General features: G+C 44.5%; 6 protein-coding genes across 6 annotated transcripts; 3 read left to right on the top strand and 3 right to left on the bottom strand.

The window, feature by feature from the left end:
• Window positions 1–86: 86 nt before the first annotated feature.
• Window positions 87–755, bottom strand: PUMCH_004617 (uncharacterized protein; the record flags this gene model as incomplete). Its single annotated transcript, XM_063023548.1, has 1 exon — window positions 87–755. One exon carries the CDS (start codon window positions 753–755, stop codon window positions 87–89), a length of 669 nt encoding a protein of 222 aa, XP_062879618.1.
• Window positions 756–1,457: 702 nt separating this feature from the next.
• On the bottom strand, window positions 1,458–2,564 carry PUMCH_004618 (uncharacterized protein; the record flags this gene model as incomplete). Its single annotated transcript, XM_063023549.1, has 1 exon — window positions 1,458–2,564. The coding sequence occupies one exon, from the start codon at window positions 2,562–2,564 to the stop codon at window positions 1,458–1,460; it is 1,107 nt and encodes a 368-aa protein (XP_062879619.1).
• A 302-nt stretch (window positions 2,565–2,866) lies between these two features.
• Window positions 2,867–7,081, bottom strand: PUMCH_004619 (uncharacterized protein; the record flags this gene model as incomplete). The annotated part of the gene is made up of 1 exon (XM_063023550.1): window positions 2,867–7,081. One exon carries the CDS (start codon window positions 7,079–7,081, stop codon window positions 2,867–2,869), a length of 4,215 nt encoding a protein of 1,404 aa, XP_062879620.1.
• A 605-nt stretch (window positions 7,082–7,686) lies between these two features.
• Window positions 7,687–11,526, top strand: PUMCH_004620 (uncharacterized protein; the record flags this gene model as incomplete). Its single annotated transcript, XM_063023551.1, has 1 exon — window positions 7,687–11,526. One exon carries the CDS (start codon window positions 7,687–7,689, stop codon window positions 11,524–11,526), a length of 3,840 nt encoding a protein of 1,279 aa, XP_062879621.1.
• Window positions 11,527–11,801: 275 nt separating this feature from the next.
• Window positions 11,802–12,296, top strand: PUMCH_004621 (uncharacterized protein; the record flags this gene model as incomplete). The annotated part of the gene is made up of 1 exon (XM_063023552.1): window positions 11,802–12,296. The coding sequence occupies one exon, from the start codon at window positions 11,802–11,804 to the stop codon at window positions 12,294–12,296; it is 495 nt and encodes a 164-aa protein (XP_062879622.1).
• Window positions 12,297–13,027: 731 nt separating this feature from the next.
• Window positions 13,028–14,203, top strand: PUMCH_004622 (uncharacterized protein; the record flags this gene model as incomplete). Its single annotated transcript, XM_063023553.1, has 1 exon — window positions 13,028–14,203. One exon carries the CDS (start codon window positions 13,028–13,030, stop codon window positions 14,201–14,203), a length of 1,176 nt encoding a protein of 391 aa, XP_062879623.1.
• Window positions 14,204–14,210: the final 7 nt, after the last annotated feature.

Genomic DNA, 14,210 nt, shown 5'->3' on the forward strand with positions numbered 1-14,210 from the left:
AAACTTTCAGGAGCTTAATCGCTAGTTTAGAGGGTTCATGTCTTCAGCCATGCGTGGGAGATGCTGAACGAACGAATTCTGAGATTCTATCTGTAAGGTGCATCAGCATCAATACAGTACTGCAATTCTTGCTCCCATTTGTCACCATTCTCCAATAATTTCTCCTTGTTGTACAACAATTCCTCTCTAGTCTCTGTACTGTACTCAACGTTAGGGGATTCCACAATAGCGTCAACAGGACAAGACTCTTGACAGTATCCACAATAGATACACTTGGTCATGTCGATGTCGTATTTATATGTTCTTCTTGAGCCGTCGATTCTCTCCTCAGCCTCGATTGTGATGGCTTGAGCTGGGCAGATGGCCTCACAAAGCTTACAAGCAATACATCTCTCTTCACCACTTGGGTAACGTCTTAAAGCGTGCTCACCTCTGAATCTTGGGGAGATTGGGCCCTTCTCAAAAGGATAGTATATGGTGTATGGACTGCGGAAATACATCTCCAAACAGATGTACATTCCTCTGGCAATCTCATTGAGGAAGAAAAACTTGGTAGCTTTAGACAATGCAGATTCGCTGCTTTCTTCCCAAGTCTTTGGGGTTGGCTGTCTGAATCCCTTTGGCCAAACGGACTGAGTTGATCCACCAGTGGTAAGGTATTCTGTGGCAGGTCCAACAGTGGAAGAAATGGGTTTCCAAACCCTTTGGGAAGAGGCAAAGCCACGCACGCTTGATCTGGTAACGAACAGAAGCATTGATCAGAAACACACCTTTGTAGCTGTGACTTGAAGAACCTCGATGCTGGAGTAACGCGAAAATCAAGCCTTCTGATTGGCTGCTTTGAAATCTTGAATATCTTGGTAAACAAAAAGGAAAAAAAAATGTTTTCATTGTACAATGTCTCAGTTTCTTTTAATTTATCTTTCTCTACTCACTATCACATCTTTTTTGATTATGTTTTGACTTGTGTATTATCGGTACTTCGCAATGTCAAATGTATCTACAGATTTATACGTTTGCGACATACAAAACCTAAAAATCACAATTGCGAAAAAAAATCCTATGAGAATATAAACAATGAGATGCTCAACAATGAAGATTTACTGCATTGATAGATAATTATCTATAAAGCTCCATTAGATTACCTTGTCCACTTTTGTTTCTCTTTAATACCCTTACTTCATGCCTAACAGATTGTGTTGTAATTCAAAAAGTATCCTCCGTGTATTTATTGTATAAATGAATTGAATCTTGCTGCAGTTTGGAATTTCATGTTAAGACTCCCATGCTACTTTTCGTATTTGGGATTCCGATTGTAGACTGTTAATGAAGTCTGTGAAAGTATCCGAGCAAGCTGCTAGATCAAAATAAAAAAAGAAAAGATAATGGAATGAGTTCCTTTAATCAGGGTCTCTCAAAACCAAAACCAGCTGCATTCAAATAAGAAATGACTGCCATTAGTACCTGTACCTTGAAAAGCTGACGACTTCATCAAACAAATACTGTTTTAAGTCGCTCATAGTCAAATCACCTTTACTCTTTCGATCAAAAAAAGTCGGTTCCAATGTGATACCGGCCACAGGCTCAAGGGTCGATTTATGGTAACTGCTCAAATAGGAATGAAAGAGGGCTTCTGTCGACGTATATCTATTCTCAGGATTGAAAGAGAGAAGATTTGTCATGAGATCAAGCCCTTGCTCATCTACTGGAACATATCCATATTTTGCAATCCGTCTTGGGTGGTTCAAGAAATAATACCCAACCTTCACAGGCTCGGAATCTGGAAGCAGAATAATATAAGATTTTGCGCGCTGCAGTTTAATGCAATTCAAGTCATCCCCTTTTGGAGTACCAAGATAATCAAAAATCAATTGCAACTGGTTCTTGTAATCTTTGCCTGGGAATAAGGGATACGCCATGAACAATTCTGCCATGATACATCCAACAGACCATAAATCAACTGCCGTTGAATACATAGATTGCAGAAGCATGATCTCAGGAGCACGATACCACCTTGTGGCGACGTACTCCGTGAGGTTCGAGTCTAGCTCCAGCAGCTCCGAGCCTACAATTCGTGCCAACCCAAAATCACAGATTTTGACCTCACATGCCCAATTAATCAAAATATTAGATGGCTTCAAGTCTCTGTGGATAACATTTGCGCTGTGGATCACTCGCAAGCCTCTAAGAATCTGGTAAATGATGAACTTGATATGCTGATTCAGGAGGTTCAGAGTGTGGATTATTTTGTGCAAGTCGCAAGGCATATATTCCTGAATCAAATACACTTCCTGGAAAGATTCGAAATCTTTCGGTTTCTGAACATCGAAGAGTCCGATGATATTCTCGTGATTGGCGAAAAAGTTTAAAAGTTGAAGTTCCCGAATAGTCCTCAAACATACGAGTGTCTTTGTGAACGGTTCTATTTTCTTAACAGCTACCGGTGTCGATGTCGGTTTATGTATGGCCCAAGCTACTGTACCATATGCCCCTTGGCCCAACATCTGCTTAAGATCGTAGGAACGACTGATTTTAAAAACATTAGACTTGCTTTTGGTTTCCATGATTAAATGCTTTTTATTACTGTTCAAAAAAGAAGCTGATATTCTTCCTCGCAATGCTCCTCAATGATATATACCAAATTGAATTTAGTGTATGTTTCAGGAGTGCAGATAACCATCTGCATTCCAGACTGGTACTGCATCGACTCCTCCACAGATACACTAATTTGTTCCACATTTCATCATTAAAAAGAATTAATGTAAATCGGAATTTATATTCAAAGAAATTTGCACTTACACAATCAGTGTCAGATTGTGTTAAAGGCGTCAAATTGTGTAAAAGTCCAAAGCGATTAAGGTCGATGCTAGGACAATAGAAATTCGCCAGAGCCTTCCTTTATAGCCTGTAAGATTTTCATTTTCATTACCGCCCTCAGTGAGTAATCTGGCAATTTTAGATAATTTGCACACGTCATAACGGAAGGCAAATGCTCGTCTCTGGTCATTCCCGTCTCGACAAATTTTTTCACTATTGTCAATTTTGGCTCCAACGCTGCGAAGCCTCCTATAGGTAATCTTGGTGATCCTGTGAGGAATTGCAAGAAATCACGTTGTTCATGTCTCGTAAACTCGTTGAGAATACTGAGCAAATTTCTGATCGCTTCGGAATCATCCGAATAGCCATGGTCAGTACCAATAGCGCTCTTGAGTGTCTCTATTGTCCAATCTTCTTCGCCATTGCCCATCAAATCACTGAACTGACGAGCAGAGAACAAAGTCAAAACATTCAACGGTAATAGTGAAGAAAATCCTTTTCTGAAGGAGTCAATGTTGCTTGCTATACCCAGAACCAAAATCGATTTGCAAGCCAAAATGAGATATTGGTGAACATTTGCATTTGTGACAAGAGTATTCTTTCCATTCTCAACAAGCTCGAGATCTGAACAACCCGGTTGAACGAATGAGAGACAAAGATCTTCAACTTTACTCTTGCCCGAGGTTGTCATTGAAAGGATATGGGTGAGCGATGAGGAAAGCACAGGATCAACTTGTGTCAAGAGATCTAAAAGAGTGTCAAGGTCTGAAGAATTAACAAATTCTGAGTACTGCGGCCAATTTTGGATAGCACGAATGAAAACAGGGTTGAGGTAGAAATCTAGATTTCTCGAATCAAAAATCGCTCTTGCAATAAATTGACCTAGGGACTTGAAGTGATTCTGTACAATGCAATTCCTTTCATTTTGCCCGACCGAGGCGGGAAATAACCCGTTTGCCACACTAGTGTGATCTTTAGCAGAATGTCTCCACATTCCACTATCAGTAGAGAAGCACTGCGATACCAAACTGTAAAACTCCAATGTTGGCCCGAGGCCAGTACCAATTTCATTCATAAATTCAATCTCCAAGATTGATGGCAGTAACCCATACTCGCGTAGAATTTTCATTGCGCTCTTAAAAATATGGTCCCTAGAAACACGTAATTTTATTCTAGAGGCGTGCCCAATTGATTCGCTGAGTGATCTGTTAGTGTCAGCGGCGGTTCCTGAACCGCGACGAGCACCACGTAGCCTTTCAAACTGAAATAAATCGGTTCGTGACAAACCAAAAGATAAACAGCGTAGTATCTGCAATTTGAGTTCAATCGGAAACAAAAACGGAGCATGCCGAATAAATAAATAGCACCATTCAGGTAACAAACCATTAATTGCGATTAAAGGACTCTCGAGCATCCTTTGCAATTTCAAACTAAGTGTGAAATTAACAAAGACACTCTCCTCTAATTGAAGCTGTGGACGGACAAAATTTTCATTTATCGTGTTGAGGTTTGAAAGCAAGACCAAACAGCTATCTGTTGGTGGGGCTAACTCTTTTGTTTGAGAAGATTTATTCTCCTCTTGATGTGAAACTAGATCATACAAGACTTCGTGCGTACTGTATAGCTCAGCGATTTCAGAGCTCCTTCCAACGGATTTGGATGTAAGAGCGCCCAGTATTGTTCCATAGATGGTGTTGGACCTTTTAATGAGCTTGCCATTATAGTAAAAATCTACTGAGTACCTTTGGTTTTCGCAGCTTTCGGAAGTCTTCTCTGCAAACTTACTTAGGGCACCAGAATTGGAACCTTGCATCAAACGTTCTCTGAGGAAATTAGCAAGATCATCGAATGACATAAGAGCAGGTACCAGAGCCATGATGGCCTCATCTTTGATAGCAACCAGACCGTCAGAAGACAGCTTTTGACGCAAACTCAAGTTGATCCTTCTCTTGAGAAGCTGTAAATTGTTGTTTAGTGCTTTGGATTCAAGTTCAGAGGGTATGTTCTGCTTGGATAAGATACCTTGAAGCAAGTGAATGAGTCTCGACAAAGTATCACGATCCTCGTAAAACACAGAAATAAATGCTCGGATAGACACGGAATTTTTCACCGGGGTCAGAGACAAGAGCTTTGATATAATCGACAAAAGATTCAGCGATTTCAATTCGTGACCAGTCATTGAATTTTTGCAAAGTATAGTCCTAAATTCCTTCCATAGAGCTTCGAACTCGTCATTAGTACAATACTCAAAATCCGTCAAAGTCGAGCTTGCATGCTTTATGAACTCTTGAATTTCCGGGAAATTTGACAAAGATGTCACTTCGGTACCCATGGACTCGCGGTGAGAGATTAACTCAGTACAAATTTTGTACATTGCACCAAGCAATTTGAGCAGTACTTTTTTAGGGTCATGAGTTGAAGTTGGTTCAACTGGGTCATCACTGTCGTCAAGAAGTATTTGCTTCTCATCTATTGTGTGAACAATTTCATGAATTATGCTGAACACACCCTCCCTATCCATTGAAATTAGGAATGGTGATCCCCAGAATTTAAATGCCGACATGATGCCGTAACAAGAAGCTGACAAAAGTGACATATCAGACATAGACACCTTTTCCAGATAATTCGTGAGACAAGACTTCCCTCCATCAATAGCATCCGCCACAGTCGCAACAAAGTCAGAATAGTCAGTGGGAGATGGAGAGTATAATCCTGAGTCGAAATTTAGAATGGAAATAATGTCAGAAAGACTGCTCAAGACACGAGCTTTAAGCCGAATGTCAGAAAACTCCTCATAAAAGCATACAAGTACTGGAAAGATATGGGAGAGGTATGACTTCAAATGTAACAATTCGATATCAGCTACACATTGTTGTTCGTCGAAACGTCCAACAGGATGTAGTAACATAGAGAACTCTGCTTCACGAAATTGGGTTGGGATAAAGCAAGCTATCAAAGTAAGCATTGTTGAGCTCAATTTGTCGGACCTGAGGAAATGAGGTTTTAAAGTAAGTCTATTTTTCAGCGTCACGGAATCAACTGCAATCGAAGTTCGTATGAATGACCCAATGTCATTCTGGAGCACAGTATCGCGGATTCCAGTCGAAGCCAGAGCGAGACTAGCTAGGGCCTCTAAGCTAGCATGGCAATTCATTTGCGTCGCTAGTTGTAAATTATCAGTGGCCAATGGGTGGAAGGCAATGCGCATGAATTGGACGACCAACTCTGCAGCTGGGAATAGCGCTTCTAGATTATCACGATGGCTCTTGAAGCATGCGATTATGCGGAATATAATAGTCTGGGTGGATTCGTTGATGGCAGGGTCAATGTCAGACAGAAGAATGTTTAGTAACGAGTGGAAGCTGTCAACAACGAAGGTAAAGTGGGACACTGCAATGCTGGCGCTCACGTTCGATATGATTTTCAAGCATTTTTTCTGCGAGTGAGTTGTCAAGAAATCAAGATTCTTCAAGCAGGCATTGATGCCCCCATTCTCTAGAAAGATGGAATGCGCAAGACGATCGGTGGTCAAGACCTCCAATGTCTGCAAGCACTGTTCCGTGAGATCAATGTAGACAATATCGCTTATTTTAGGAAGGAGGGCCTGGATGGCTTTATTGCTGATGGCATCAATTGCCGAGTCCTCGTAAAGTTCTACTAGATTAAATAAGCATCGACACACCACTAGGTGTAGCTCCAAGTCCTCAGCAAAGATGGGATCGGAGAGAATCTGCACCAAAGCCTTCGTGAGGTCGTTGGAGGGGATGGTCCGCTCGGCTGTCATCGCATCCATCATGAGCAATCGTTCAGATAAGTCTCTCGCACACTCCATTACAAAGTACGAGTCATCCCGCAGGTTCAAGTTGTCTATAATGACCTTATACTCCGAATTCAGCGACTGAAACATAGACGAGCCATGGTTTTGCGATAGCCGCTGCATGAGCTCAAAGAATGAGACCTTTTCCGAATGGAAACTACCTCTGGCAGCAGAGTGAAGAAACGATTCCGAGGCGGCTGCGTTGGGCGAGGTGCTATTTTCGAACGTGGGCGGCTCCACGGCGTCGCGCGAATTCTTCTGGGTCGGGCTGGCTACATCTGTTCTGCTGGTTTCGGCAGAGAAGGATCTATGTACATTTGTCTTTTCATCTGCTGCCGGGATCGGGGCTTCTGCCTGCATACGCTCGGTTTCTATATCGGAATTAGCCTCTGAATCTGAAAAGCTATCGAATACGGATACATTTGGGTTCTTTGGGTTTTGCCTCATATTGGTGGCGGCGGTGTGGGAGAGGTTATAGGGTGTAGCTAGCTTTTGAAGGGCAACACAGGTAATTCTTATCTGCACGTGACCTGCCTCTGAGTAGGCATAGAACTAAGGAACAAAGACGGGGTGGGATTTGAGGGGAAAAATGATTGCTAGTGTATTTTTGTAATTTTTTCTTTCTTTTATTTTCTTGATTTGATTTATTTTGGTTAATTTTCATTGGGAAGGCCTGGTGCTGTTTTTGCTGGTGGTTGTGATAAGTGACTATAAAGTCTGAGTCGACGCAGTGAAATGATGTCATTCGAGACAAAATTGGACTGATTTCTTACTGTGAATATCGTGCATTTTTGGTATTTGTCGATACGAGTGTTGAGCAGCGATGGGTAGGTGTTGGAGAGCATTGATGTGCAATGAGCACCAATTGTCAATTGCAATGAGAACTGCCAAAGCTGAGAAGACAGTTTCGGCTTATTTTTTTCCGTTTCTTTATTTTATTTTATTTTCTTTTCTATTCTGACGGATTTCCTCAAAAGAGGTCTCCTCCAGAGTCTTCTCTTCAATAGTGTAGTAACAAAAACACCAGAAAACCAATGCAATAGGCGACAAAAATGAATAAAAATTACGTTAAAAAAACGACAAAAAAACGACAAAAAAACGACAAAAAATTAGAGTTGTCAAATCAACATAAAACAAAAAAAAACCCCTCGCATACCCGCACCCAAACCCATTTCACACCCATCTGTTTCATATACTGTGGAGTGCACATCCTGTTTCAGATTTACCCTGTAATGACGTTCAAAAGAAACCACGACGCCAGACACAACAACGCAAACTTCGACCGGGGCGAAAAGCCAAAGGCTCTTGACCCCGACAGAACTCGTCTGGATTGGCTGGACCGCCCGGAAAGACCCGACAGAAGCGATAGACCGTACCACAACCGATACAACAACCAATCAAATCGGCCCCAGGGCGGCTCATCGAAGCAACACGAGGGTTATCAGGGGAACCACTATCGCCGGAATGACCGTAGAGAGTATTATGGTTCTTATTACAACGAGCAGGGGTATGCATCTCAGGATCGAGGATACTCATCCATTAAGCCACCAAACGGCAGCTGGCGCCGCAAACAGAACGGCAACCAGAACCAGAACCAGAGCCTGCAGTACGACCAATACCAGGGAAACAAGCATCGTTCTTCCGGCGGCGATGACCGTCGTTTCAACCTGAAGTATTCCAGACAGGATTCCTACGGCAAAGACCACCGTGAGAGACCGGCGTACGACTCCAACCTGCAGAAATATGCTGGCAGTGGTCACGCACAACAGCTGAAACTGTCTTTTTCTGTGAAACTGTCGCTGCCGCAAGAAGCTGATGGCGGGAAAGATCTGGATGCTGTAGCAAAGGTCACATCCTTTAGATCCTCTAAAACTAATAGTCCCGGCACATCGAATGATCAAACGGAGAAGACAGAGGACACATCGAAGACTGCCTCTGAAAGTATAGGTGATGCTCCAAAGATTGCCCTTGAAAAGACTAATGATGCCTCTAATATCACTCTTGAAAAGACTAATGATGTCTCCAAGATTACTCCTGAAAAGACTAATGATACTTCTAAGGTCAATCTCGAAAAGACTAATGATACCCCAAAGGTCTTACCCGAAAATGCTGGTGACACCCTAAAGATTACCCCGATTATTCCCGAGAAGACTGGCGATGCCTCGAAGATTGTATCTGAAAAGACAGATATTAATGAAAGTGAAAAGCGCACAGAAGCACAGTCGCTCAAGGACTCGGCGCCTACACCACTAATTCTGGTGTCATCACAACAGAGTGCCGAAGTTAGCACCCCCGAAACTATTGTGGTTACTTCAGCTCAGCCTCTGGAGTTCACGGATCCAGTTCAAATTTTGAGCAGCTTCTCAGCTGGCCTGAGAGCTGATAGCGAGTATAGATTAGAGGACGACTCTGATGCTGAGACGGTCATTTCTGATTCTCAGCCATCGTCTCTTCTCAAACCCTTAATGAGGAGCCGTAGTAGAGACACCACCCGTAAGGCATTGAAGCGAAAGGCCATATTCTCATCCGATGAGGAAGATTCTGATACGGAGGCTTCGGTGAAAAGCATGAAGCATCATAAAACAAACCAGTCTAAGCCTCATGATTCTGTACCCGCTGAGGAGCCAATTGACCAAGACCACGATCGCGAACCTAAACGCAAGACTTCGACCACCACGGAGCTGCAATCTTCGAAGTCGAAGAAGACTCAAACTTATAAGATAAAGCGCGACTCCACCGGTAGATCGCAGTTGCAAAGGGCCTGCAAGAAAGGTGACTTGGAAGAAGTCAACAGATTCATTGAACGGGGCGCCGATCCAAATGAATGTGACTTTGGAGGCTTCACGTGCCTTCACGAAGCTGCTTTGGCTGGCCATACTGATATTGTGCACGTTCTTATCCAAAATGGCGCCGATGTAAATAAACAAGCTTCGGAGGCAGGTGATATGGAAACGCCGTTGATGGACGCTTGCGAAAACAAGCACTACGAGACAGTGCAACTCCTTTTGCAACATGGCGCGGATCCCAACATATGTAATTTGGATGGCCATTCAGCTTTCACAAAGTTGCAACGACTCCTGTCGGAGGACGACTCGTATGATTCCATATTGGAGCTTCTTGAAAAGCATTTATCTCAGTGTTCAGACCCTCAAATGAAAATTAGAGCCAGTTTGGCAAAGGCTCAGGTAGATGACCCCTCAGAGTCCTACTTCAAGGACCTCATCAAGAAGAAGTACAATAACATCTACCGCTTTGCTGCTCAAGGAGAAAAAGAGGCCACTGCAGAGTATTTCATTACTCATGCTCTTGACTTAGCCAAAATGCCCGATATTCTCATTCTTGCTGCAAGAAACGGACATATTGAGCTAGTTGATATATTACTCGGCTTGAATCCAAACCAATTCAATATAAATCAGAAGAACAAGGCGGGCGTCAATGTTCTTCACGCTACGGTCGGAAGAGGACTCACAAACGTTGTCAAATCACTTCTTTTGAAGGGAGCAGACCCTTCAATCACCCGCGGTGGAGATTCCAAAAATGCGTTGGAAATTGCAGAGTCATCTGCGCGGTACGATTTGAAAGAGATATTGTATCTCCAAAAGAGAATATCTGATCCCCAAGCCAACTTGGATGAAGATATAACAGCTGAAAGCGCCGAGCTCGCAGGCGAGATCGGCCATACTTCAGACACAATTAATGTTGAGAAAAAGGAGACGTTTTCCTCGAGTCAAGTTTCCGAGTTGCAAAACGAAGAAATGCACACGGATCCACAAGATGCTGACGCCGAGCTTCTGAGGATTTTGGAAAGCACCCCAGAAGAAAGACCAGAATCTGTCTCGACTCATAATACTGCTGATCCACAAATTGAGAACCCTGTTGCACACCTGCAAGAGGAACAGGAGACAGGTGGTACAAATGTCGCAGTCAAATCTGAGGTCGAGACTGAACATGAATCCGGTATCAAGGAAGTAAACGAAGCGAGAAGCGACTCCGAGAACGAGATGGATACAAGGAGCGTCGATGAATCGAGAACCACGGAGCAAGAACCGGAGAACAGCAAAGAACTAGAAGAGTTCAAGTTGAGGGCTGCGGAAGAAGCCAAAGTCTGGCAAGAGAAAATGCTCGCCAAGAAGAGAGCCAGAAAGGAAATGTTCTTGCAAGCTGAGAAAGAGAAAGAGAAGAGACGCAAGGAGGAGGAGGAACGGCGGATCCAGGAAATGAAGGCCCAAGAGGAACGCAAGAAACAGGAAATGGCCCAGCTCGCACTAGCAGCAAAGAAAGAGGCCCTTGTGTTCCAACAAAAACAGGCGGCGTTTGAAGTGCAGCTTGTTCTTCTGAGATACCCCATCGGGTTGCAAGAGGCACTCTTTGATCGGACCAGCGCGCGGGTCCGCGTCTCGAAATTTGGCCCTCTCTACATATTCAAAATAGGCGAAGTCGAGCTGGTCGTCGATTTGCAGCTTTCACTCTTACTTTCGCACAGCGTGAGCGACTTGCATAGGTCTCTTGCTGAGTCTGTGGGAGAAGAACTCGACATGGAGTCCAAGAACAAATTGTGGCTGCTCTTCTTCAACATGATTGGCGTGAGCAGGCTCGGCGTCGCCGAGAAAAACGGCCGGGAGAAGTTCTGTGACTTGAGTCTCCACTGGATCAAGTTGAGTTCTGCATGCCAATACATGGAGGAGCACAACCCAGAGATCTACAGCATGGTCTGGGAACAGAAACAGACCACGAGGGTGAACTTGGCGGCCATTGAGTATCGCGCGCTGCACGCGGACTGGATGCCGAAACCGACCGAGAGCGACCAGGAGCTCGGGTTTGTTCCACCCAAGTTGAAGAAGCGCCAGGATGTGGTGCACACCATCCACACCGCCGGGAACTCGCTCTGGTAGCGCGGAAACGCGCGAAAAAACGCGAAAGTTAAATAATTCTGTGCCGAGTATAATTTTAATTTTAAATCTTCTTGTGGTATCTCGTTACTGTATGCATGTCTGCTAATCTAGTTAAACCATACTACCTAATGCCAAATACCGAGTACGTCTCCCCCGCAAAAGGGAATTTTTTTAAATTATTCTGTGAAATCTACAGAATCCAAAGAGTCTACTTTCCACAGTACTAACCCCGCAGCAACACCGGATCGGATGCCTCATCGGACTCTGGCGATGAGATGAGCTACGCTTTTGACTTTGTAGAGGTGGATGTTCCCGAACAGGCCGAGGATACGGTTGGCGAAGATGAACAAGAGCCTGAGGAATTTGCGTTCCAGCTTTTTTCCGGCGTTTCGGCCGTTTCTGCGCTTCCAACCGTCAGTTTGAAGGAAGACGAAACTGAAGCGGCCACAGTGGTGCGGCCAGAATCGTATTACTTCCATAGACCTTCCAGCCAGCTAAAGGAACAGTACGAACAGGCTGCGGTAGACTTTGACGCTCTATATGCGGAGTTGCATGCACCTATAGTGGATGTGTACCCACGCAAGGTGGTGACGCTACAGGAGTTGAACCGAGACCATTGTGGTCATAAGAGGAAGCGGTTGGGTGCCAAGCAGCGGAAATTGAAGAGCGAGCGGAAAGAGGCGGTGAAAAAGGCACAGAAGTTGGAGAAACTACGTATGCGTAGAGCCAGGGAAAGGGTATACAAGAGGGGTTGGCACCGGAGCAAGTAGATGTGGTTTTTTGAGAATGTTTCGGAGCGGCTTCTATAATTATGGTGTTTCTTTGAGCAGACGGTTTCTTTTGAGCAGACGATGTGAAATGGTATAAGGAAGCAGTGAAGTCCATGATGTACCTACTCAGAATGACAAAGTCAAAAGAAAGAGAATTGACTCTTTTTGTCCTGTTTGATATACTCAAAAAAGTGAAATTTGCGGATACAAAAAATTCTTTACTTCCCTCCTTCAAGCCGATGCAAGAGAACAGAGAAGTCCATTGTGAACTCTACACAGAGCAATGAAGTCAGGAAAACAATTGTCAATTCTTTTCCATTCTGATTGAAATACTTAACAAAGCGAGAGCCGAGAGAGTATCCTTTCGTTTTCATGAATTGATACAAGAGAGCAGAGACAGAGATCTATGATGAACTCTACTCAAAGCAATGAAGTCAAAAGAAGAAGAATTAGTCCTCCTTTATTCCATTTGAAATATGCGAAAAATGAAAATTGTGGACGCAAAGACAACTCTCCTTCTCTCTTTCAAACCGATATAGGAAAGAACAGAAACAAGGCCACCAGAATATCCACGCAGAACGATAAAGGCAGAGGAAACACATCCTATTTTTTCATTCTGTTTGGAATATCCAAAATTGCAAAAATTTGAAAATCAAAAATTTTTTCAAAAAATCCCCTCCCTCTATCACATTTACCCCAGACTCGATCTCTTCCCACCATCGAAACACAACATGCCCCCCCACGCCAACACCGACCTCACGGAGTTCGAGCCCTTTCTAGCCGCAAAGTTCAATGCCGTCACAACCTTGGCCCACATGGTCCAGGCCACCAACGTCCTCGACGACACGGAATTGGACTTGGAAACGGCAGCGAAAAAAGTCCAGTTTGACCAATTGGAATGCGCCAAACGCATGGACGACATCACCGCCGCCCACCACACAGAGCTCATCAGCAACGTCTGCTCGGTCGAGACGTATTCGGACGCCGTTCTCGACCACATTGTGCCGCTGGCGACGCGAATCGAACAGGCGTACCAAAGGATCAACAACGAGGTCGTGCGGCCGTACGACGACGCGGTGAAGTTGCAGGGCGCGCTCAAGACGGTGCACTCGATCATGACGCTATTGCGCGGCGCCAGTTTCTTCTTGATGTTCGTGCAACAGCTCCAGGAGTGTGAGAAGGCGTACGAGGCCTCGGACGACGGGAAAGACGTATTGCGGTTGGCGCGGTTGTTGAAGCAGCTCTCGCTCGTGCACAAGAAGGAGTTTTTGGCGCTGCGGACGGGCACGGAGTTGACGCAGTTGGCCATTGTAAGAGACTATGAACCGGTCATCAAGAGTAAGTTTGAGGCGTTTCTCGTAGAGTTGAAGCTGAAAGTGTCGCACGGCTTGGGCCACCACACCTCGTTCAACAAGAAAAACGTAGTTTTGCAGCAGAACTTGTTGGCGCTCAACGAATTGGGCCAGGACCAGTTGTTCGCCATATTGAAGGAGGTCATCCAGAAATCCGTGCAGATCTCGCTGACGCTGCTCTCGCGCTCGTTACAGTCGCAGCGAGCACTCGAGGTCAATTTCTCCGATGTGAACGGCATAGCGACCTCCTTTATCAGCACTCTACTGGGGCTTCTTTCCAACTGTTCTGTGGCCAGCTCTGAACAAGCAGCCGCCAACAACACACTCCTTAAAACTTTCGAGCAAAACATCTCGGAATCCATAGAAACATTCTACTGGCAGAGATTGGCACAATCCTACAAAAAGAACATCTTGACTACGCTTGCCAAAGGCGGACCTATTGCACGCAACCTACAAAACAACCGGAACCAGATTCTAGAAGCCATCGCCTCGACGTTCGCGTCGCCGGGCCGCGAACACTTGACGGACGTGGTCAACATCCTCAACAACCATTGATATTAAC

Source organism: Australozyma saopauloensis, chromosome 6 (genome assembly GCF_035610405.1).
Source record: "Australozyma saopauloensis chromosome 6, complete sequence".
NCBI lineage: Eukaryota > Fungi > Ascomycota > Pichiomycetes > Serinales > Metschnikowiaceae > Australozyma > Australozyma saopauloensis.